Source organism: Tasmannia lanceolata, unplaced genomic scaffold, assembly GCF_043159265.1.
Source record: "Tasmannia lanceolata isolate RefF3 unplaced genomic scaffold, GAP_Taslan_0.1 ptg000011l, whole genome shotgun sequence".
Lineage (NCBI taxonomy): Eukaryota > Viridiplantae > Streptophyta > Magnoliopsida > Canellales > Winteraceae > Tasmannia > Tasmannia lanceolata.
The window spans coordinates 5,834,836-5,858,992 of NW_027518688.1; the positions used below are offsets into that span (position 1 = coordinate 5,834,836).

At 41.8% G+C, this 24,157-nt stretch overlaps 1 protein-coding gene across 1 annotated transcript; it reads left to right on the forward strand.

The window, feature by feature from the left end:
* The first annotated feature begins 9,272 nt into the window (after positions 1 to 9,272).
* GH9B18 (glycosyl hydrolase 9B18) lies at positions 9,273 to 22,301 on the forward strand. The gene is made up of 5 exons (XM_077390087.1): positions 9,273 to 9,917; positions 12,963 to 13,262; positions 19,886 to 20,047; positions 20,918 to 21,193; positions 21,823 to 22,301. The coding sequence occupies exons 1-5, from the start codon at positions 9,504 to 9,506 to the stop codon at positions 22,153 to 22,155; spliced, it is 1,485 nt and encodes a 494-aa protein (XP_077246202.1). The 5' UTR covers positions 9,273 to 9,503; the 3' UTR covers positions 22,156 to 22,301.
* The last annotated feature ends 1,856 nt before the right edge of the window (positions 22,302 to 24,157 follow it).

The following is a 24,157-nucleotide window of genomic DNA, read 5'->3' on the forward strand; positions in this document are numbered from 1 at the left end:
TCAAAGTGCTCCCTATCGACATCACGACCTCAGGGCGGAGGGTAACGCCAGCCGTTATGTTCACGATATCCGCCTCACGGGAGGAAGGGCCCCGAACAGGAGGGTCAGATTGGGTAGCCTCTGAAGATACTGACCTAGAAACGCCGGAACTGTCCTCCAGTTCTCTAGGCATTTGATCGTCTTGGGAGTCACCCCCCTTAACCTTTAGCAATCTCCTTCTCCTACCATCTAAACCCCTTGGTTTTACCCTCTCTACTACCACTACCGATTCACTAGACGGATTTTGGGAATCACTCGCATCAAACATCACCAATGGAAAATAAAACTAGAAACTTATTGAAACAAAGGGTACGAGACTCACCAAAAAAGACGACAGAAAAGGGCAAGGATCGAATGCGAATCGACGGCGAAAGGATCTCCCAGAACTGATTGGAGAAGCAACGAAGGAAAGCACCCGATAGAAAACCCCTTTTTCTGAAAAACCCTCGTTCTCCTTGGGAAAGATAAAAGGATAAGGAAAGAGGTTTCCGGAAATGCTTTTAAGTTCTCGTACGTGTCAACCGGCGTCTCCCTCCCTTTTAATTAGATGGGACGTCTACACATGACGTCGTTTCAGGAATTCGAGGAAGCTGTCACAATCAAAGCTCCATTTCGACATGAAAAGACACATATACCCTTACCGCAAACTTCTGGAACAAGGCACTACCATATTCTCCCTGCCAAAGCAAAGTAGGATACCGTTTGAATGATCACCCATGCCTTTCAGTTCTCCCCTATCCCACTTAGATGGGAAAAGGCACCTGGTTGAGCAAAAGGGGTCGGATCTTAAGGCGATAGTCCGCCCGTACCTTCCAGTTCTCCCCTACTCCCCCTGGATGGAAAAAGGGTCTGGTAGAGCAAAAGAGTTCGGACCTCAAAGCAACGGTCCACCCGCGCCTTCCTGTTTGCTTCTATTCCACTTAGATGGAAAAAGAGCCTGAGTGACCAAAAGGGCTTAGATCTCAAGGCAACGGTCCGCCCGTGCCTTCCAGTTTGGTCCTATTCCACGTAGCAGGAAAAGGACCTGGTTGAGTAAAACGGGCCGGATCTCAGGGCAATGGTCCGCCCGTGCCTTCCAGTTCTTCCCTATCCCACTTAGATGAGAAAAGGACCCTGCTGAGCGAAAGGGGTTGAATCTTAAGGCGATAGTCCGCCCGTGCCTTCCAGTTTGCTCCTATTCCACTTAGATGGGAAAACGCACCTGGTTGAGCAAAAGGGGTTGGACCTTGAAGCGCCCATCCACCCGTGCCCTCCAGTTCTTTCAAGATTCCAACCAAAAGTAGAAAAGGACCTGGTTGAGCAAAAGGGGTCGGATCTTAAGGCGATAGTCCGCCCATGCCTTCCAGTTTGCTTCTATTCCACTTAGATAGGAAAAGGCACCTGGTTGAGCAAAAATGGTGAGACCTCGAAGCGCCCGTCCACCCTTGCCCTCCAGTTCTTTTAAGATTCTTACCAAAAATAGAAAAATACATGGTTGAACCAAAAGGGTCGGGTAAACTACCAAGTTAAGGACCTACGCTTTGCGAAACATATCAAGAAATTGCGCGCCACTCAACACTCCCTCGCCGGCGACATTTCCTCACCACAGTTGGAAGAAAATGAAAGGCATCCCTATTCTGCTCACACCCACAGATGAAGAACGAGGAAGAAATTACAGATAATAAACACAAAAAGAGAAAATTCTGTTCATTGATAAGGATTATGGCTCGGAGGCCTACAAAAAATCGAGCCCTCCATCATGGGCACGCAGGCCCTACAAGCTTACTGTCCCTCGAGCCCCCACCATATACAAAAAATAGGGGAAAGTGAAAAAGAAAGAGGTAGAAGAAGGGAAAAGACCCTTAGCCAACGGGGCCTTGAAACATCACTTTTTTTCCAAAAAAAAAAGAGGACAAGTAGCAAAGACGCCCCCGAAGAAATACCGGCCGCATATCCCCTCCTCCGAACTCAGTCTGAGCGACTGTTCGGGGAGTTCTCTTCACTGGAGAGGTCTTCGTCATCTACCCTCTCCTCCAGTGAACTCTCTAGGAGGGGATCCACGTCGTACTCAAAAAGCTACTCATTGAGCCGGTAGATCTTCTGCCTCAACTCCCGATTCTCCGCCTTCACACCTGGATCTCCCCGTTCATCTCCATAACAAGATCACATAGCTCCATCTCTTGACGATGGATGTGGGAGAAGAAGGGGTGCTTCCGGGCGACATAGGCTTCAAGGGATTCTCCCTCGTGGGGTGGGGAAAGGACACGACGAGGAGGGAAGCCAGGAGGAGGACTCGGGTCTCGCTTAGCCTTCTTACAACAAATAAGGTCCTGATCCGAATTAGAGTCACTAGATGCCTCCACAACATTAGCCTTGCCTTTGTTGACAGAAGAGGAGCCACCACCAAACTTAGACATTTTTCAAGAAGCAAAAGGGGGGAAAGGAGGAAGATAAGACCAAAGGAAAAGGGAGGGAAAGCTTGTGAGAAAGAACACCCCAAAAGCTTCCCTCTTATACACAAAAATGAAACTCTTGGGCTACGAAACGACGCAACTTACGCAACCCATGTATTTTTCCTATGGGGTGGTCAAACTGCGATTCATAATTACATTAACACCCCTCGAGAAGATGCCGCCGACTAAAATCTTCTCGCCCCTTCACTTTCAAAGATCCTCATAATTACGCACGCCCTCAGCTTCTATGACCGGATAAAAAGACTTTACTCCCTTGGTCCATTCAATGGACCAAAGGAGTAGGGAGGTATTATGATGGGTACTAAATATGGCAAGACCGTAGTGATCTCGCCACGTGTCGCCTCCATATCACCAAGATCTTACCCATGATCGCCTGCAATTATAAAGGGTGATAAATACGGTACGTCCACAATATCCTGCCACGTGTCATCTTTTTATCACCAAAATCTCGGTCATAATCACTCATCATCACGATTATGGGGAGGATTATACGCAAGTTCTCGGGCATACCGCCGATTCCCTACCACGACCAGAGTACCACCCAATCCAAGGAAGGAAAGCCTTTTTTCCTTCATGATTGAAAAGAGCCACGTGGCACACGACAGAGAGGAATTACATGCAAAGGAAAATGATAAATACGTGATCAAGCCTCCTAAAAAGGGATTCAATCTCTTCTTGCCTGGGAGAAAAGAAAACTCTAACTAGACAAGAGGGCACCATTAAAGGCAGGCTTTAATTGCCCATTAAAGTCACCATATCTAAAAAGAGGTGCGGGAAAAGGGTGTTGGATGCCCGCTCCCTCCTCTGCCCAGATCCCATAGCCAACTTGACCACCCCAATAACAGAAATAGCCTATGTTTGATTCTAGTAACCTAGTCACCCCCTCCATTAATCTTGTTGTTCATTTATACGATTGAGCTGGAATCTGACTTGGGTGTCGAAGTGGTCGTTCGGGACCCACCCCTAACCCCTTTGTTTGTGATTGTAGGTACTGGACGGAGGCTCTCTACCCACCGCATGATCATAAACCCGGATTCTGGCCGCATCATCAACCCTAAGCCAACCCATCTACCCTAGAATCGGGTTGGTTCAGGTTGACCTTCGGCCAAGCAAAAAAATAAAATAACCTAAAGAAAATCAATACAAAATTAGAAGAGGGACGTCGGGTTGCCAAGGCCTCAACCCTAACCCTACCCGAAATTAAATCGGGTTGGCTTTTCCCGATCCTAACCCAACCCAACCCAGCCCAACCCGAGCCAAAATCGGGGTGAACCCGTCGGGTTCAGGTTGAGCCCGACCCAAGTTGCACCCCTACCTAAAATGGTCTTTGTTCTCCTTCCTACTGTAGAAAAGTAAGGACCCATACCATTTCCGGCAGGTGCCATCACTTTCCCAATTCAAAGGATGGAAATATCCACTACAGCGCGATTTTTGCCTTGTTCAAATTTTCATAAGAAATGTAAAATTAGGAGAAGATTTCACTAATTCTTGTATGCATTTACAAGAGGATCAATGTGTGCTTATATAGAGCACTTACATGATAAACATGGAATGGAATCAAGATAATTACAAAAGGAAATAATCCTAATCAAATCTACTTTCCTAGTCTCTCTTGCTTGCCTCTTCTAATCCACTTGGCTAATTTATATAGTTGCTTCATTTAGCCAACTTACCCAATTTACCTCCAAGATGATCCAACGGTGAGATCTTAACTCCAACCAACCGTTGGATCCCACATATTCTAACATGCCCCCTCAAACGTATATGATTGAAAATCGATATACGTTTGACAATAATAAAAAAAATCCCCAATACAATATAATTCCCCAAATTACAAATGTAATCAAAATCAACCGATTTGATGCACACTTCCAAAAGTCTATGTTGAAGATCCGTTGATGAAGACTCATGTTGCTACCAATGATCATTGATGATGGTTGCCGAAGAAGATGCCGCTTGTTGATGTGCCACGAAGAGGGTTTAAAAGCCAATAAATTATAGCCTCAATGGGACTAGATGATACGCAAGCCTCAATGGGCGAGTAGAAATAGGTCACTATGGACTAATGCCGGAATAGGCAAAATTTGAGTCACTATGGACCAATGCCGGAATTGGCAAGAAATGGGTCGCAATGGACCAATGCCGGAATGGGCAAGAATTGTGTCACTATGGACCAATGCCTGAATGGGCAACAAAGATGAGAGGAAAAAAAAACAAAGAGCTGGGCGGCAATTAACGGCAAAATATGAACAAACAATGATCTGTAAACATCAAAGATCAAACAGAAACTTTTTTTTTTTAGGAGAAATTGGACAGGGAAAAAATGGAGGTGTGCAAATATCAAATTTTGGAACTGTTTCTTAAGATGAGAAAATGGGTGTGAAGATCAATATTGGGCTGGATATCTAGGTAAAGACCAAGAGGTGTGTTAATGAAAAATAGGAGATGCTAATTTCACACCTTGTCTCAAGGCTTAGACTAGCTTTACTTTTCATCACCGGGATAAAGAAAGGCCTTTGGCAAGGGTGTAGTCACCAATAGTGCTGTAACCATCACAGCTAGAAAAGTTGACAGGTGAATAAAAATGAATGGGTGCAATTTTCACATATGAGAAAATGAAAATCAATATATTGTACTCTCTCCGTTCCTCTCGCACTAGGTTTGGTTTTGCCTCTTTTTTTTATCTCATCAGGCGGCAGGCATACTCCAAAGCAAAAAATAGATTTTGATGGTAAAGATCATCAAGGAGATGTAGCAGGAGGAGAGCAAAGGAGCAGAAGCAGAAGGCGAGTTGTGAATAATGAAGATGAGGAAGAAATAATCTCAATGAGATATAAGAGTTATGCAACCAACGAAGGAAGAAGGCCTGGTGGAATTGAAGACAACCACAAGGTGTTTGTGAGAGGGTCTAAGAGAGAGTTAGGAAGGGGAATGAGGTTTAGAGATCCAGCGATAGTGGGGATTAGATGGTGGCCGGGCGGACGGCTCGATCGGCTGCCCGCCGGAGGACAAGTGCACGGATTTGTGATCAGGCCAGAGGATCCAAGAGCTTTGATACCATGTAAAATTAGGAGACGATTTCATTAATTTTTGGATGCATTTACAAGAGGATCAATGTGTGCTTATATAGAGCACTTACATGATAAACATGGAATGGAATCAAGATAATTACAGAAGGAAATAATCCTAATCAAATCTTTTTTCCAAAATTTAACAAGAAACAAAGCCATTTGACAACTAACTCAATGGAGTCAATTGAGTTTAAGCCTGGAAGCCTCAGCCGGATTGGAAATCCCCTTCTCTGAGGAGGAAATCCGAACAACACTGTTCTCTCTTGCAAAAGATAAAGCCCCTGGTCCCGATGGTTTCTGCTTGGTTTTCTTTCAGACTTGTTGGGAAACAGTAAAATCGGACCTTCTTCGATTCTTCCTAGAATTTTTTGAGGGTGCTCTCCTCGACAAAGGGACGGGTGCAACTTTTCTAGTCATCATTCCAAAAATTGAAGGAGCATCAAAAGTATCAGATTTTCGCCCGATTAGCTTGGTGGGCAGCCTCTACAAAGTGCTCGCAAAGGTCCTGGCGGACCGTATCAAAGTGGTTCTTCCATCTATTATTTCGGTAAGTCAAAGTGCTTTTCTAAGCAATCGTCAAATTCTTGATTGTTCCTTAACAGCCAATGAAGCCATTGACTATTACCGGAGGAAAGGGGAAGGCGGCATCTTATGCAAGCTCGATATGGAGAAAGCATATGACCGAGTGGATTGGGCCGCTTTAGATTTTCTCATGGGTCGTATGGGCTTTGGGGGTAGGTGGAGAGGGTGGATTCGGAACTGCTTATCATCCGCTTGGTATTCTGTCCTCATCAACGGATCAGCAAAAGGATTTTTCAAATCATCTAGAGGCTTGCGGCAGGGAGACCCTCTATCTCCTTTTCTTTTCCTGATCGTGGCCGAATCCCTGTGCAGTCTGCTGAAAAAAGGTAGTGACATGGGGCTATATAAAGGGTTCCTTATTGGAAATAGTAAGGTGGAAGTCTCGCTTCTTCAGTTTGCGGATGACACTCTTCTGTTCTGTTCCCCGGTCATATCCCAGGTTCTCAATCTTAAGGCCATGCTTCGTTGTTATGAGATGGTCTCGGGGCAACGATCCAATTTCGCCAAATCTCGGATGTACGCGATTAATGTTTCTGAGAGCGATGCATCCTCTTTCGCCGGAATTATGGGGTGTGGTCTAGATGTCTTTCCAGCAACCTATTTGGGTCTTCCTCTCGGAGTGGGTCGACCGAAACACACCCTATGGGCTCCTATTATACAAAGGTTCGAGCGTTGGTTGGCCACCTGGAAGCGCCGGTTGGTTTCCAAAGGAGGTAGATTGGTGCTTCTAAAGGCCGTTCTATCCAATATGCCGATTTATTTTCTATCCCTTTTTCAATGTCCCGCCTCTGTTGCTAAGCGCATCGAGCAACTTCAGAGACGTTTTTTGTGGGGTGGTTCAGGGTCTTCCAAGGGGGTATCCCTGATTAAATGGAGTATGGTCTGCTTGCCTACTAAAAATGGCGGTTTGGGTATCAGGAGGGTTCAGAGTTTTAATCAGGCCCTTATGGGCAAGTGGTTGTGGAGATATGGCGAAGAACACTCCTCTTTGTGGGTCCGGGTCATTGAAAGTAAGTATGGTTCATCTCATGGGCATTGGGAATCAGTTGATAATTTTAAAAACAAAGGGCTTACGGTTTGGAGGGACATCTTGCAGTTGAAGTCTTTATTTGCTCCTGGAGTTCGATACAGAGTATATAGGGGGGATCGGATTCGGTTTTGGCAGGACCCTTGGTGTTCGGCTGATCCCCTTCGACTTATGTTTCCTGACTTACTTGGGTATCGGAATGTTTTGTACGGGAACAGGGAAAAGTGGCGTGGGCTCCTAAGTTCCGCAGAGCCTTATTTGTTAGGGAGTTAGGATCTCACAGCGCCCTCCTCTCCTTATTGGACTCTTGCTTCACCAAGTCTTCGGGCGTAGATCGTCGAATTTGGATTTGGAATCCGTCGAGGATATTCTCCGTCAAATCTTTTTATCACCACCTGATCCCTCCTTTAGTGGAGCATGTGTCCTCCTCGGTTTGGCGTCAATCTTGCCCTCCGAGAGTTGCTTTTTTTGGGTGGTCGGTTAGCTGGGGCCGCATTCAAACTATGGATTTGTGGCTGGTGGATCACTGCCCTCTATGTTTATCCGCAGGAGAATCCATAGACCACCTCTTTATACACTGTAAGGTTGCTCGATCTATTTGGGTCTTCTCCTTTCTCGGTTTGGGATCAGTTGGGTCCCTTCCAATTCTATGGCTGAATTTATTCAGAGTTGGGAATGGGCTCCTTGGAAAAGGAAAGGCAGAATTCTGTGGAAGATGTGTCTCTTAGTCTCATGGTGGTTTTTGTGGAAAGAGAGGAATGCGCGTGTCTTTGAAGGGAAGGCTAGTTCTCCATATTGGATTTATATTCAGGTGATAGTTGCGGTCATCTCCTGGGCCCGTATACTTCCTCTTTTTTGTTTTGTTTCAGCTTTTGACCTCTGGGAATGATGGTCAATCATCTGTATGGAATCGGCTACCAAAGTGAAAACCCGCCCCTGCTGGTCTCCTTCTCCGCCGGGGTCCCTGAAGCTTAACTTTGACGGCTCCTCTATCGGCAACCCAGGAGCGGCAGGAGTAGGGGGGTTATGTAGAAACCACAAAGGGGAAGTCCTCTGGGCCTACTCGGGGCCTATTGGATTGGCAGACTCGAATGAGGCAGAGGTTAGAGCCATGCACAACGGGTTTCACTCCATGCCTCGCCTGGAGTGCGACAGAATTATAGTCGAAGGGGATTCCTTAAATGTTATTCGTTGGCTTTCGGGCGCCGCTTCTCCCCCATGGCGATTTTTGCCTCTCTTAGAGGAGATAGAGGATAGATCTAAGGACTCCTCCATAATTTTTGCCATGTCAGGAGATCAGCCAATGCGGATGCCGACTCCCTGCCAAGAAAGGCGTTTTTCGGGTCGAGTTTGAGTGCTTTGACTATCTCCCTCCTTGACTTATTGTATTGCTATCTTTCTATTCTCTTTGTTCCTTCAGGACCATCTCGGTTCTGTTTATACATCTATATATATATATTCTGTTGCCCTCTTCAAAAAAAAAAAAAAAACTCAATGGAGTCAACCAGACTCACCCTATCTTAGTACTGTTTTTCCTTTTCTCGTGGAGGGTCCATATAACTAGTTACTAACCACACTGCGGCTATTAAACATCTCACTATGTAGCCCTTTCCTTTTTTCAGGTTTTAAACTAGGTGTGTCTAGTGGAACAATCACTACCAAAATGAATCCTAACCATCAATTTTTCAATCCCGCAAGCAGACATGCCCGTCTAATCAAGATTGTTTTATCTTGTAAATCTTCATGAGGTGACCCACATGAACCTGGCCCCTCCTGTCGGCAATATAACTATTGGCAAAACCCTAAAACAAGGCTTTACGGTTCGTGGGCCTAAGATCGTCTGATCAAGTTACCGTAAATAGCAATGGGCGGGCCAAGCGATTGCTAGTAGGTTGAACGGATCCGATCATATGCTCACTTCTTGTTCTTGGCCGGAAAGTAGCTGTTAGACTATTACATAAAAATGAGTCATTTTATTATTTTGATTGACCTAAGTCTATACCCCCTCTTTCTCTCATTTGTTTATAACAGCACCCTTTTATTCTATTCCAGACGTTCCCTGACCCAATTGATCAGAAACAACACTTTTCTCTTTTATCTCTCAATAAAGGCCCCACCGATTGTTATGGTTGAGCAGTAGTGGGTTCATGTGAGTAAACTGACACTTCCAGTCATGTCGGCTCATTCACGCCTCCCTCCCTAACCCTAACTCACAATCCCCTTCTTTTCTCTTCTCCCCCGTGGACCTTCTCCAACTCTACTCTCTCCACCCCTTATTATAAATAACTCTCAACCCTACAACCCAAAAACAAACAAACAACCAAACAACAAATGAAAATGAAACCTCCCCTTCTTTATCTTCTTCCTCTTCTTCTTATACAGTTGCCATTTGCAAAGTCCACAAATCATGATTATCTTGATGCATTATCTAAGTGCATCTTGTTTTTCGAAGGCCAAAGATCTGGCCGGATTCCGGCAGACCAACGGCTTACTTGGCGGGCGAATTCCGCTCTTTCCGATGGGTCAGAAAATGGTGTGGATTTGGAGGGTGGTTACTATGATGCCGGAGATAATATCAAGTTTGGTTTTCCGATGGCCTTCACAACTACAATGTTAGCGTGGAGCCTTGTTGAATTTGGGGATTTGATGCCCTCTGCTGAGCAAAACAATGCCATTGTTGCACTCCGTTGGGCCACTGATTATCTCCTCAAGACTGTCTCCCAACCCGGCCGCGTCTTTGTACAGGTATGTATCGCGACCACTAATACTCCAAAAAATTAGAGGTATTTCATAAATCGAACATCTTTGACGAACGCATTTTTGCATTGTTATACTATTATACTTGTATTTGCTCTTGCTCTGCTATTCTATCCAAGCCTGGCTAAAAGAAGATTTCACTAAGAAGGGTTTCAATTTATTCAAATGAACCATTTGAACACCTAGATTATACCTAATTGACTAGAAAGACAAAATGACACTTTATTTGTAAATAAAATTATTTTGAGTTAATCTTATTTGTAAGTCGAGTGTCATGGCCTCTTTCCTCTTTGGAAGCCATTAACTATGACTGTTATCTGCAAGTAATTGTATTTAGCTTTAAAATCGTTTGCATTTAAGATTATGAGCAATTAAGTTTTAGAAGTATACAAAGAATCAATTAAGAGTTGGGTCAGACAGGTCTTACCATATCACTCTGTCCTTTTAGCCGGTTTTTTTTTTTTTTTTTTGCTCTTCTGCCGGGAAGGTCATCACTTTTTCGGTGGCATTATCCTAAAATTAAGGGGTATTTTGGGGATACCAGAAGGAACCCGTGATACGAATTATTACGTGTTGTTTGGGCTAAGGAGCAAAGGGCAGGGGTCTTCGGTGGTTTTTTAATTTGACTTGCTGTGTCCTTGGCAAAATCTAAGCGTATATTCGGTGATTTTCAGTTCTATTTTTCCTTCTCGTAAAAGGATACGGTATTCTTGTAATAGCATATTTTTTTGAAGAAAATGACCCTTGAGAGCCGGTCCCACCAAATATTACTTTGAGCGGGTTGATCCAAACCATCTATTCCATTAATTTCTTGTTGCTGTGTGCGGAGCATTTCACATAGGCAAATGATAACAGCACCAACTTGTTTAATGAGGAATGCTTTTGTACAATGTGAGGTGTGGGTCCCAACTATGGTTGATCCAAACCGTTCGTTTGAGATGCCTTACATTGGATCTCCAATGGTAAAAATCACGCCAATTATGCGACTGTAATGATAAAAAAAAAGGGAAATGATTTCAGCACAAACATGCTTTGATACATGCCCTCATGTTTCTTATCTTTGAGATCCTTAATAACCTTTTACACCTCTTTTAATACTAAAAGACAACATACATGAGCGCATTTATCAAAACATGGTTGTGCTTAAATCATTTCCCTAAAATAATGTGCATTTTCATGGTTGAATGTAAGCCATAGCCTCTATATTGTTTTCCTCTATATTGTATTTTTGGCCCCGTTGATCAATGGCGACAATAACGCATAATTTGAACTTAGAATTGCATGATTGACATAATTTTTGGGCTATAAGAGATCCAAAGCAAGGCTTATTAATTGGACAATTCCATTTAAAGATGTTTGGGACCCAGTTCGGATTAATTATGGGAGGGTCCACTATGCCGTAGTTGGTGCCATACATTCCTCTGTTAAATTGCACTCTTATTTTGTTACCTAAATACTTTATTAGTCTCTTGGGCATGTTTAACAACCAAGAGAAAATAATTCATGATAAAAAGCTTTTCAGCTAACATATTTTAAGCAAAATGATTATAAAGTTTTACCTGAAATTATTTTTAACTAAGGCCATGTGTGGTATCCACGTATTTTTTATTCTATAAAATAATAGATACCAAGTGTTGACAGGGATAGGGAGAGTGAGAGAATTGGGCGTAAGCAAAGATATGGTGCCAAGCTGCAGAAAAATAAAGAAAACAAAAACTCTATTTGAGTATAGTTTTTTTTTTTTTTTTTTGAAATAGCAGTAGTATAGTTTTTCTTTTCCATGTTTTTTAGCCATTCTTACCTTTCTCCGCACTCATGCCTTCCCAACTCTTTTCCATGTTTTTTAGCCATTCTTACCTTTCTCCGCACTCATGCCTTCCCAACTCTCTCTCTCTCTCTCTCTCTCTCTCTCTCTCTCTCTCTCTCTCGGCTCTGTTCCGCCACTTTTCATAAACGAATATTTCATGGAAAAAAACTTTCATGTCTGCCAAACATGTCCAAAGAAAAGATGTATAAACGTTAGAAAATCATTTTGCATTGAAAATAAAATTCCAAAAAAAGCTTTCATGTCTGGGAAACATGCTCTTTAAAACAAGAGGGATGCTAAATAGAAGGGTGTCTCTAGAAAAAAATACCACCAAAAGGACACCCCCGTGAGAGAAACGTCACTCATTAACTAGCATAATATATGTGAAGTTAATGTAGGTGAGTGATGTTGATCCAATGTGGTGCCTTGCATTTGTTTTTTTGCAACGGTTTACTTCAGTTTAGCACTCCTCTAAAAGCCATTACAAGTTTCAAAAAGCTATAACAGCTAATAAAAGAAGTGATTAACAACTGAGGAGTGCCATTACCCAAACAAGGGATTGTGAATATCATTTATTATTGTTTTTATTATTTGTTTGTGGCTTTGATCAGACATTTAAGATAGTCAGCTTAGATCAATTTTAGGGACATAGATGTCCAAGATGACCCCACGTGCATGGTAGGATCTGAGCTCCATGCATCTTATTAACTAGAAAAATTTCTCAATTTTTTACTCGGAACTTAGATAGAAACACGAGCGCACCTGAAATTTTACTGGCAAATAAAAGAAGTACAATTGAGGGACTTACCACTTTGCCTCAAAACAAAAATAAAAGTAAAGTTACAAGAGATACTAGGGATTCCCAAATCCAATCTACAGACCAGATCGCACCAGATCGACTTCTTATCGTTGGTATGCGACTGGTCGAGATCACATGATCCAGATTGCAACCGATAGGACACTAGCCGTCACCTGCGATCCTATGCTCCAAATCGCACCCGATTGAGCATTAGCTGTTGGATACATCCCGAGCGTGATCCTACAGTCCAAATCGCAGTCATTAGGGATCAAATCTCACTGATCTGGATCGACAGCCCAGATCAAATTTTGAAAAATTTAACATGTGAAAGAGTCACATCCTAAGGTGCCACTTTAGCTCTTCTTCTAGGAAAGTCCTTCCTCTAATTTAAATAAGAAAATGATATAGATACATACTTAATTTTCAGGTAGGCAATCCGATTGAAGATCACAACTGCTGGGAGAGGCCTGAAGACATGGACACAGCTCGAACCGTGTATAGCATAGATGTAAATAACCCTGGTTCAGATGTCGCAGGCGAGACTGCAGCGGCTCTATCGGCCTCTTCGATGGTGTTCAAATCACCTGATCCAGCTTACTCAGAGACACTCTTACAATCGGCAATTCGGGTCTTTGATTTCGCCGACAATTACAAAGGAGCATACAGTGACAATGCCGGCATTAAGTCGGGTGTATGCCCGTTTTACTGTGATTTCGATGGATATCAGGTAAGGCTTCCAATCCTTACCTTTTGATTTCAACATTGAAGTTTGAATCGTAAACATTATCAAAATATAAATCCGTTGATTTTGCCAAGGTGGGCTCACCTGTACATTTCTGGAAATGATGGACCCATATCATTTCATGGGTCCCATCATCTAGAATTGTACAGTGCAAACGTCCTTCGCAGTACAAGCCTCATACTCAAGGTTTTAAATTTTTGTTTTGGAATGCGGTCCTCACCGAAACCAAAATTTCGGCTGAAATTTAGGGATAATATTAAATAATCATATTTTTGGGTGAAATCCATTAAATTTCGGACGAAATTTCGAAAATTTGCAATTTCGATCGAAATAAAATACCGTTTAGTGTATAGTGCTTTTCGATTTTGGACCGAAACTTCAGATTTCGGTTGAAATTTAAAAACTTGCTCATACTACAGAGCCGCACCCCTTTGATATGATGAGAAGAAGAGGAGCTGCACACTGTTCCTTTCCGCACCAAGTTCTTTCAAATAAATTCATATGGAGAACAAATAATGAATATTAGGCCTGTTTGGATAAAAATAGGGAAGTGGTAAATCCGCCCCTTTTGATTACTTGGGACACCCAGCAGCAGGGTTCAATGGGGCTGATTGCCACGTATACTTGGGACACCCATCATCAGTGTACATGGCAATCAGCCCCAGTGAATCCTTTTGTACATTGTTGCTGCTGGGTGTCCCAACTAATCAAAAGAGGCTATATAAACTGAATAGGTTGTTTCCAAGCATCTTTTCGTGTGCAAGGTAGGAATTCTCAGAAATATTTTCTTTTCCAAATTTTCCTCAAATTCTTGCACTCCAAATAGGTACGTTGAAAATTGTTTCCTGAAAACACATATTTTCAGGTCAAAGATTTTCATTAAAAAAATGAGATTTTCCGGGTCTACCGGTTTCTATGGAGAGATTGAAAAGTCTTGCGAAACACACCTTATTTCTTTCTTAAGAAATGATTGAAACCGAAAAAGAAAAAACACAGCTATACCGAGCATGGGTTACTACTTTCAATATTTTTTTAGGGAAAAATACAGTTACACCCCCTTAACTTTCTGACACATTCAACGATAATCCTGTAATTTCAAACTCATCAACCTCACCCTTGATTTTTCATGTGTATAAGCTAGAACCCCTCTGTCGACAGTTCGTCCACAAATCGAAGAGTTAGGATGATCCTATGAAGCTAATTTTTTGGGCACACCCTATCTATGTTAGGGCCCATCAAATGAATGCTTTGGATCATCCAAACAATATGGGCCCACTGTGTTTTTGGTAGTGTTCGAATTGGGGTATGGGGTTTTGATGGGGGTATGAGATCTTAATTAGTATTAATAGTGTTTCAAAAGAGGGGGTCTAACTTATACACATTGAAAAGTCAGGGGTGTAGTTGATGTGTTTTGTTGAATAGCATGTATTAGGGTAGTTTAGGTATTACTTGTAGTAGTGAGGGTATTATAGTCTTTGTACTCATGTTGCCCTATATGGGCCTATATATACATCATTTACATGAGGAGCTCCCTAGTGGAGACTCTCCATCCTTCACTCCTCTTCTTCTTCCTCTCTTTCTCTAACCCTAACCTCATTTAACATGGTATCAGAGCAAAGATCCTAGGAAAAATAGAAGAATAGTTCTCTTATCTATCTATCTATCTCTCATCCCACACGCCTCTTTTTGGTGAGGTTTGTCATACCCTCAACCCTCTTCTCTCTCTTTCTCGCTCGCTGCTATGTAAAACCTGTCTCTTTACATCTCACGAATCTCTCTCTATCTCTTGTATCCCAAAAAAAATTGAAAATTGTTGCAGCAAGCCTTTTTTTTGTTCTCCTCTACTCCCAAATCTCTATTCCAAACCCAAATCTTTCATTTATTTCTCTTTTGAATTCATTTGGAATGAAATCTTCTTCCAAGTCCCTTTTTGGCTTTCCACTCAAAATTTCCAATCTCAACTCACAATCCAAAATCCCCTTCTTGACCATACTTTCTTACCATCATCGCATTTGGAAATGGCTCCCAACACACCCAATCTCACCTCCAAATCTTTGTCTTTTTCTCTCTTTTCTATATTGTTTGTCTTATATGCCTTTGTACTTGTGTAGATCCACTTTAAAAAAAAGTGTTGTCTTCTATTGTTCTCTTGTTCTTGTCTTGTTGTCATTTCTTTGTTTTTCTCCTTTTCTTTCTTGACTTTCATAGATTTTGGGTTGTTTTTCAAGGCGCACACCAAGTGTTTGATAAAATGTCCAAGAGAGGTGTGGTGCCTTGATTGTCTTCGTTTTGTTGCAAGTTGAAGGCTTTCGACCTTCAGCTTGAGGGAGAGTGTTCTCATGTAGTTCTTTGTTGTTCTCATGTAGTTTTTTGTGTCTTTTCTTTCAGGGGAGTGTTGTTATTTCTATTGATGTTGTCGTTGTATTGTCTTCTCGATGGAGTGTTGTCTTATTTTCATGTATCTTCGGGTTGTCCGGCTTTATGCCTTATCTCTTTGTCTTATCTTGATATTGTCCTCCTTGTCTTGTTATCTCTGGGTTCATGTAGTTTCACCCGAGGGGGAGTGTTGTTGTGCTCACTAGTCAGTCTTGATGTTTTCTCGCCTTTGTGCCTTATCCTCTCTTTTCCAGGTGATGGTGTCCCCATTATTAGTCGGCTCCATTTTAGGTGATAGTATTTATGCCCCTGACCTAGTCTCTAGATGATGGTTTCTCCATCATTGGTTGGTTATCTTTTTCCTTATTTTCCTGGTGATGGCTTCCATATCCATCGTTGGTCGGTTCTCTTACGGGCGATGGTCTTTTCTCGCCGTCCTCTCATTTTTGGGCGATGGAGTCCCCATCGTTAGTTGGCTCCATTTTCAGGCGACGATGTTCATGTCGTCGACCTAGTCTCCAGACGATGGTTTTTCCATCATTGGTTGGTTATCATTTTTCTCTCTCCATCACTTCTCTTCAGGCGACGGTTTTCCCGTCAACCTTGTCTCCGATGGTTTCCCCATCGGTTGTTATCCTCTTCACTTGGCGTTTTGCTGCTTCACTGATGTTCTTTTTGCGCACCTTTGGTGTGCCCTCTTTTTGCTTGCTGGATCGTAGCTATTCCTGCCATGGTGCCTCCATTGCTCGTGATATGTAGATTGTCTTCGTTTTGTTACAAGTTGAAGGCTTTCGACCTTCAGCTTGACGGAGAGTCTTCTCATGTAGTTCTTTGTTGTTCTCATGTAGTTCTTTGTGCCTTTTCTTTTCTTTCAGGGGAGTGTTGTTATTTCTATTGATGTTGTCGTTGTATTGTCTTCTCGATGGAGTGTTGTCTTATTTTCATGTATCTTCGTGTTGTCCGGCTTTATGCCTTATCTCTTTGTGTTATCTTGATATTGTCCTCCTTATCTTGTTATCTTTGGGTTCATGTAGTTTCACCTGAGGGGAGTGTTGTTGTGCTCCCTAGTCAGTCTTAATGTTTTCTCGGCTTTGTGCCTTATCATCTCTTTTCCAGGTGATGGTGTCCCCATTTTTAGTCGGCTCCCTTTTAGGTGATGGTATTTATGCCCCTGACATTGTCTCTAGATGATGGTTTTCCCATCATTGGTTGGTTAGCTTCTCCCTTATTTTCCTGGTGATGGCTTCCATATCCATCGTTGGTCGGTTCTCTTACGGGCGAGGGTCTTTTCTTGCCGTCCTCTCATTTTTGGGCGATGGAGTCCCCATCGTTAGTTGGCTCCATTTTCAGGCGATGATGTTCATGTCGTCGACCTAGTCTCCAGACGATGGTTTCCCCATCATTGGTTGGTTATCATTTTTCTCTCTCCATCACTTCTCTTCAGGCGACGATTTTCCCGTCAACCTTGTCTCCGATGGTTTCCCCATCGGTTGTTATCTTCTTCACTTGCCGTTTTGTTGCTTCACTGATGTTCTTTTTGCGCACTTTTGGTGTGCCCTCTTTTTACTTGCTGGATCGTAGTTGTTCCTTCCATGGTGCCTCCATTGCTCGTGATATGTAGATTTGTTTGCCGTGGTCTCATTCAAGGGGAGGCCATGTTTGATCGATCTAGTTGTTGTGGTAATTCAGGGGAGTTGCTCTTTTTTATGGCCATTGATCTCGATGCTGTTTACTGTGGCCGCTGCTGTCCTTTTTAATATTATGCTTTTATTATGTATTCACCACAACAGCTTGATGAGTGTTATACCAAGCTGGATGTGTGTATGGACTTAGTATACTTTTTTTTATGTATGTTCTTTTTTATTATATTCTTTAGTTGTTGTAGCTCTTTGTAGCAAGCTGGAGTTCATAGTATATACACTTCAACTTAAGGGGGAGTGTTGAATAACATGTATCAGGGTAGTTTAGGTATACCTGTAATTGTGAGGGTATTATAATCTTTGTACTTATGTTGCCCCAGATGAACCTAATATACATCATTTACATGAGGAGCTCCTTCACTCATCTTCTTCTTTCTCACTTTCTGTAACCCTAACTTCATTTCTAACAAGTTTGAAACTACACTGTTATTGTTGAACGTGTCAAGAAGTTGAGAGGTGTAGCCGTACTTTTTCCTAAAAAAACCTATTGAAAAGTAACCCATGCTCGGAATAGCCGTGTTTTTTCTTTTTCATCATTTTTTAAGAAAGAACTAGGGCGTGTTCCGCAAGGCTTTTCATTCTCTCCATAGAAACGGCAGGCCAAGAAAATCTCATTTTCTGTATTTTTTTTTGCAGTTCAAAGGGCTCAAATTTAAGTCTGATTTTCAGCACCATTTACGCCTCCCTTGTCGTTTCAGGCATTGGGTTAATTTTCTCTCCTATCAAAGAGTGGGTGATTTGGTACCTTTTCCCTAATAAATAATTATGAGAGATGGTGACCGTTTTTCCTAGAAAAATGTGGGCTTCGCGTCGTGTAATATGTGCCACACCTTCATAGTGAATTTTAATTCAATGAGGTGAGAGCACCCACCTCAGATCAATTAAATGAATAAGACAAAATCTGTTGGAAAGTCAGTTTATGTGGCTCTTCTCCCATGCAACAGCTGGTCAGTGAACTGCCTTCTGCGATGGTCCCTAGCAAATCGCATAAAAGATAATCAAAGTATACCTACGGGGCGGGGGGGGGGGGGGAACTGATTCAAAGCAAACTTTATGGTTTTTTAGGGAGAAGATAAATTCGCACCCAGTTTAGGATAATTCGCACTCCTGTATCATCTATTGACGTCAAAGAAACGTCAAAGAAGAAGGCCATGCGACAGACTTTTATGCTTTTTGACGTCAATTCAAATTAAAGGGATGTGAATTATCCTATAGGGGGTGCGAATATACCATTGCCCTTTTTTTATCAATTTTTAGACAGCCTGTGGTTAACCTTTTCCCACCATGACTCTCGACCAACACTCTAATGGCAAATGGCAAATGGCAAATGGCAAATGGGAGTGGCTCCACATTGGCCGTTACAGCTATTATAATGGTTGCTTTTATTATTTCAAAAGTTTAACTGTTTCCTATAAATGTAATTTGATCATTTTGATCACTGCTTTTTTTAAAAAAAAAGAAAAGATACGGAAACTCTTTCCAAAACTCATAATAAACATTACAAGGGATTTGCCAGGCAATTTGGCAGAAAGTCGTTTGGCTTCTCACTTTTGCTGGGGACAACAGCTAGACAACTCACTTTTCAGCAGATTTTGTCTTATTCATTTAATTCTTCCCAGGTGGCAGTTCTCTCCTACAAAACTTAGCCATGAAATGGCTTTCCACGAAATTGTCCTGTCTTTATTTTCCAAACCGATCGCCATTTTGAAAGTCTTTTCCAATAATTATAAAATGTTAGTAAGAGCAATGCCATTTTGGGAACCTGGTCTATCCACAGTGGGGTACATGAGATGAATGGTTGGGAGCACCGGTACATGTGTGAGTTGTGACGTATATATGGTGGGCCTATAATCCCCCACTAATTAACTAATTCATTTTACTTAAACATTTAACGTAGGGAATCAATATTCGCACTCGATTTCGGGTTGGATTGGCATTTACTCTCTGGTTGGGTTGGTGTTGAGAAAAGCCAACCAGATTTTATTTTGGGTTAGGCTAGGGTTGAGACCTTGGGCAACTTGACCCCACACAACACGACCCCCTTCAATTCCCCCTAATTTTATCGGAATTTATCGTAATTTTCAATATCTTAGGGTTATGATTTTATTTTTATTTTTTATTATTATTATTTTTTGGTATTTTTTCCCAGGGAGAAACTGAACACAACCAACCCAATTAGGAAAATCAATTTAGACGGGTTGGGACACTTAGAGGCAGGTCGGGTTAGGATTAATTGACTCTCCTTAGCACTAGGCTCCGGTTGGATTGAGTTAGGATTGAGGTAATCCCAACTCGGGTTGGGCTAGAGTTGGCTTCAACCTTGCCCAACCTAGTCCGAGTCGCACTCCACTCCTGCTACGAACATACCATGTCACCAGTCTTTAAAAACACAGGAATGCCATGTCAAAATCTGAGAGTTAAATCATTTCTCTCGATAAAACAGCTGCTAAGGTCCCTTGTACCCGTAATAGTACGAGTAGTAGTAGTTGTAGTAAATGCTATTCATACTGGTTGTAGTTTTAACTTTGCCAGGATGAGTTGCTCTGGGGAGCAGCATGGCTGAGAAGGGCATCTCAGAACGATTCTTATCTAAACTACATACAAAACAATGGCAAGACTCTTGGAGCAGATGACAATATCAACGAATTCGGGTGGGACAACAAACATGCTGGACTCAATGTTCTTGTATCCAAGGTCAGTTATGCATTTACAACACAATAGCATCATCTGAACCATTCATTTAATAGGAACCACTTTGCCTATGACCCCATCTATGAAAATCCTAGCCATTTGATCGAGGTTTGTGAAACAACCAATTACTCCAAAAGCTTAAGCCCTTGGCCATTGGGGATGGCGTTATTTAATATTTTATACTTTTACACTCCCCTCACATGTGGCCCCTCTTTTTTAGGGTTGGAGTACACCTGGCACATGTGTCCTCTCTTTTGGGTTAGCCATCATGTGGATTTTTATTAGGGAGATGATTTTTTCACCCCATCTGCAGTACGCATTCGCCCCCCTTATAACGTGAACAATGGGCAACTTTAACGCTTTTTGACGTCAAATCACGTTATAAGGGGGGCAAATGCATACTCATCGCCCCTTTTAATATCAAGGAATTTTGACTCTAGAACCTTTTTCTTAGAGTATAAAAGATTAAATAACGCTATCTCCAATGGCTTAAGCATTTTGAGTAAATTGGTTGTTTCACATGGTATTAGAGCACATGTCCTAGGATTACAAATTCACATAGAATGGCCAACCCAAAAGTGGGGCCACACATGAGGGGGAGTATTAAAGTATAAAAGATTAAATAATGCCATCTCCAATGGCTTGAGCTTTTGGAATTAATTGGTTGTTTCACACTTTTGCTCTGATACCATGTGAAAACAACCAATTACTCCAAAGGATTAAGCTCTGGGAAGAAATGGTTGTTTCACATGGTTTGCTGATGAAATGTTAAGAATACATTGATTGTTCGATCCACATTTAAGACTTCTTAACGAATGGTTAAGATTGTCCGATTCATGAAGTTTTTTTGGTAAAATGTTGTTTAATTTTCAGGAATTCCTCGAAGGAAAGGTGTTCTCTCTCCAATCGTATAAGGAATCAGCAGATAGTTTCATGTGCACCCTCATACCAGAATCATCTTCCTCTCACATACAATACACCCCTGGTGGGCTCATTTACAAGCCAGGGGGGAGCAACATGCAACATGTGACCTCCATTGCCTTCCTTCTCCTCGTTTATGCCAACTATCTATCTAGAACATATCAGACTGTCAATTGCGGGAGTATTAGTGTCGGACCCATCTCCCTCCGACAGGAGGCGAAGAAGCAGGTGCCATTCTGAGACTACCTACTTAAACAGCTTCCGATTTCGCAAGTGCATTATGAGACGTTCTATATACTAAAACACCTTCCAATTTTGCAAGTCTCGTATGTAAACTTATAAGTAGTATGACCTTTTATAGTGACCAAAATTTCTCCCATCTCATCCGCGAACCTCTAAGAAAAACCTTTTCATAATAACACTAAGAGAATCTCCCTCCATGATCAAAATATCCAGAGAAAATTAAACTGGTTCATATTTGAAGATCAGTCCCTATTTTCAAATAAGGTTATTTTAATTCAATCTTATTGGCAAATAGAACATTGAAGCTTCTTTAATAATTTGAAACTATATTTAAAACTAGGAATATGATATCTGCACTCCCATGTTTTGATAATGGTATTCTTCTTCTCTTAGTTTTACACTTTTCTAATCTTACGCATTGTACTATTCTTCAATATGTATATTTGAATATTTTTAAGTTCTCCAAAGAGGTCCTAAGATTGCAAATTTACTGATCAAAAAAAGATTTTCAAATTTACACACAAATTACTCAGTATACTAGCCCTTACTAAGGGCATTGAACGCCCCAGTGTATGTCTACTTATTTTAAAAGTAACTAATTCAATCTCCTGTAGGTTGGTTATATCTTAGGCGACAACCCCATGAACTTGTCATATATGGTGGGGTACGGCGACAGATACCCACATCGCATCCATCACAGAGGCTCCTCCTTGCCATCTCTAGCAGACCACCCTCAGTTCATTGCATGCAAGGAGGGCTCCACATACTTCAACTCATCTACGCCCAACAAAAACATTCTAGTGGGTGCAGTCGTGGGGGGCCCAGGGGAGGATGACATATATGAAGATGATCGGGCCGACTTCCGCAAGTCAGAGCCCACCACTTACATCAATGCACCTCTTGTCGGTGTGCTCGGTTACTTCGTCGCTAACCCTAACCCTAATTAGGATGTACATGTTGATAAAGATAAGCACAATTATATAGAGAAAAGAAAATGTCAATCGGTCTTCTTCTTGCAGGAGGGAGGCAAGAGAGGCTTCTTACTTCTTACAGCCAAAAGGGTTGAATAAAATCATGAAAGCTTCAATTGTTATGGGTTATGGGCCAGCATAATTTTTTATCCTTTGGCCTAAGATCCCTAATGTGTGGGGTATTATAATGGCATAACTTTGGCACAGAGACGAGAGAACAAAAATAAAAGAAGACTGCTTAGACTACCTAATCGATAAAATGACAGTACAAACGGTGGTTTTTGTCATTTTGAGAGGGATATTTTGGCATTCGGCTCCAATTTCGAAAGAATCGCTCTCAATTGGACTTATGCACTACTTTTAATGTTTGTCTTCATTCAGACAGCTTGTGTCGCGAATCTCATGATCGAACAAGTAGCATCCGAGAGAGAGAGAGAGAGAGAGAGAGATATTTGTAAGGGAAATGATTCGAAACTACGAGATTTTATATGGTGTAAGGGCTTACAACAATACGGTAGGGGTACGGTAGGGTACGGGTATGGTAGGATAGGGGTACCGCCCTTGATATTTGATCTAACAGCAGCTCACTTTTTGAGGAGCTGCTGTTGGATCATATATCAAGGATGGTACTTACACCGCAGAAAGGCCTTATTGTTGTAAGCCCGTACATCATATAATTTCTCCCAAAACACAATGTTTTGCTAAGATGCGCGAACCATCTTATCATCTAGCATTTAAAGCTCTGTCAGGGGGGTTTTACGGCTCTCATAAAGCTCTTATAAGCTCTTTAAATACTAAACGACAAGATGTTATGCGCATCTTATCAAAACAGTGGAGTGCTTAAATCATTTCCCTGTAATAAAGGCCCTGCACTCCTGCAGTACCTAATCTACATCGAAGCAGTGTTTTAAAACTCGTTGGCTCGGCTCGGGACTCGGCCGAGTCGACGTGGGATGGTGGTAGCCGCGTTATAGAGTCACAGACTCGGCCGAGTCCGAGTCTGGGACTCGGTAAAAATAAAAAAACAAGATTTGTTTTTTCAATGTAGTAGACCACTGAAAGCTATAGGGCTGAATGTCTTGTCACTTGTCACCTGCCAACCACAGTAAAAATAAAAACTTTTTCCAATCACAAGATTTGTTTTCAGTAAAAATAAAAAAACAAGATGGCTGAATGTCTTGTCACTTGTAACCTACCAACCAATACAGCCGTTCTATCATGCCTTTTGAACTCCTAAATATTTGGGAAGTGCCATTAGTGTCCCTTTGTTTATCTGTTGCAACCCCTTCGAGTGTATTTATGACTACTTTTTTAGACTACAGGGGCTGTCCCAGGTAAATAGGAGGGAGAATATAACATTTTTTTAAGGGATCTACTATGCAATCTTGCAAAAAGCCATCGAGTGGCATATTTTGTCTTATTCATTACTGGCCCTTAATGAATATGAGGTTCTCTGCTGTAAAAGTGGGCTGTGAGCCGTTGAATGGCTTTTTACTAAATTGCCAACAAATTCCATTTAAAAAAGGGAAATGTTATCAGCACTATTGTATTTTGATGAGGGCACTCCTCACTTTATTAAAAGTATGGTATGGCCCGCATCATAAGATGATCCAAACCGTCCATTAGATGGGCCACAGCCTAAATAGGTTGTGCCCCAAAAATTATTTCCATAGGTTGGTCGTAACCCTCCGATCTATAGAGAGTTAGGATCAACCCTCTACAATTCAGATGGGAGGGTTAGGATCAACATATGGAAATGATTTTTGAGGCACAAGCTATTTATGCTATAGCCCATCTGTTGAACGGTTTGGATCATCCTATGGTGTGGGCCATAATGTACTTTTAATAAAGTGAGGAGTGTCCTCATCAAAATACAGTAGTGCTGCTAACATTTCCCTTTAAAAATACCTCTATATTATTTCTATACTTTTTCTATTATTTATTTATTTTTTAAATGAAGACTCATCTGATTTGACCG

Excerpts from the sequence above, each read along its gene's own strand:
- GH9B18 (XM_077390087.1), top strand. The coding sequence starts at position 9,504 with ATGAAAATGAAACCTCCCCTTCTTTATCTTCTTCCTCTTCTTCTTATA. Across the intron at positions 20,048-20,917 it reads TCAATGTTCTTGTATCCAAG|GAATTCCTCGAAGGAAAGGT; the intron begins GTCAGTTATGCA and ends TTTAATTTTCAG. Across the intron at positions 21,194-21,822 it reads GACAGGAGGCGAAGAAGCAG|GTTGGTTATATCTTAGGCGA; the intron begins GTGCCATTCTGA and ends AATCTCCTGTAG.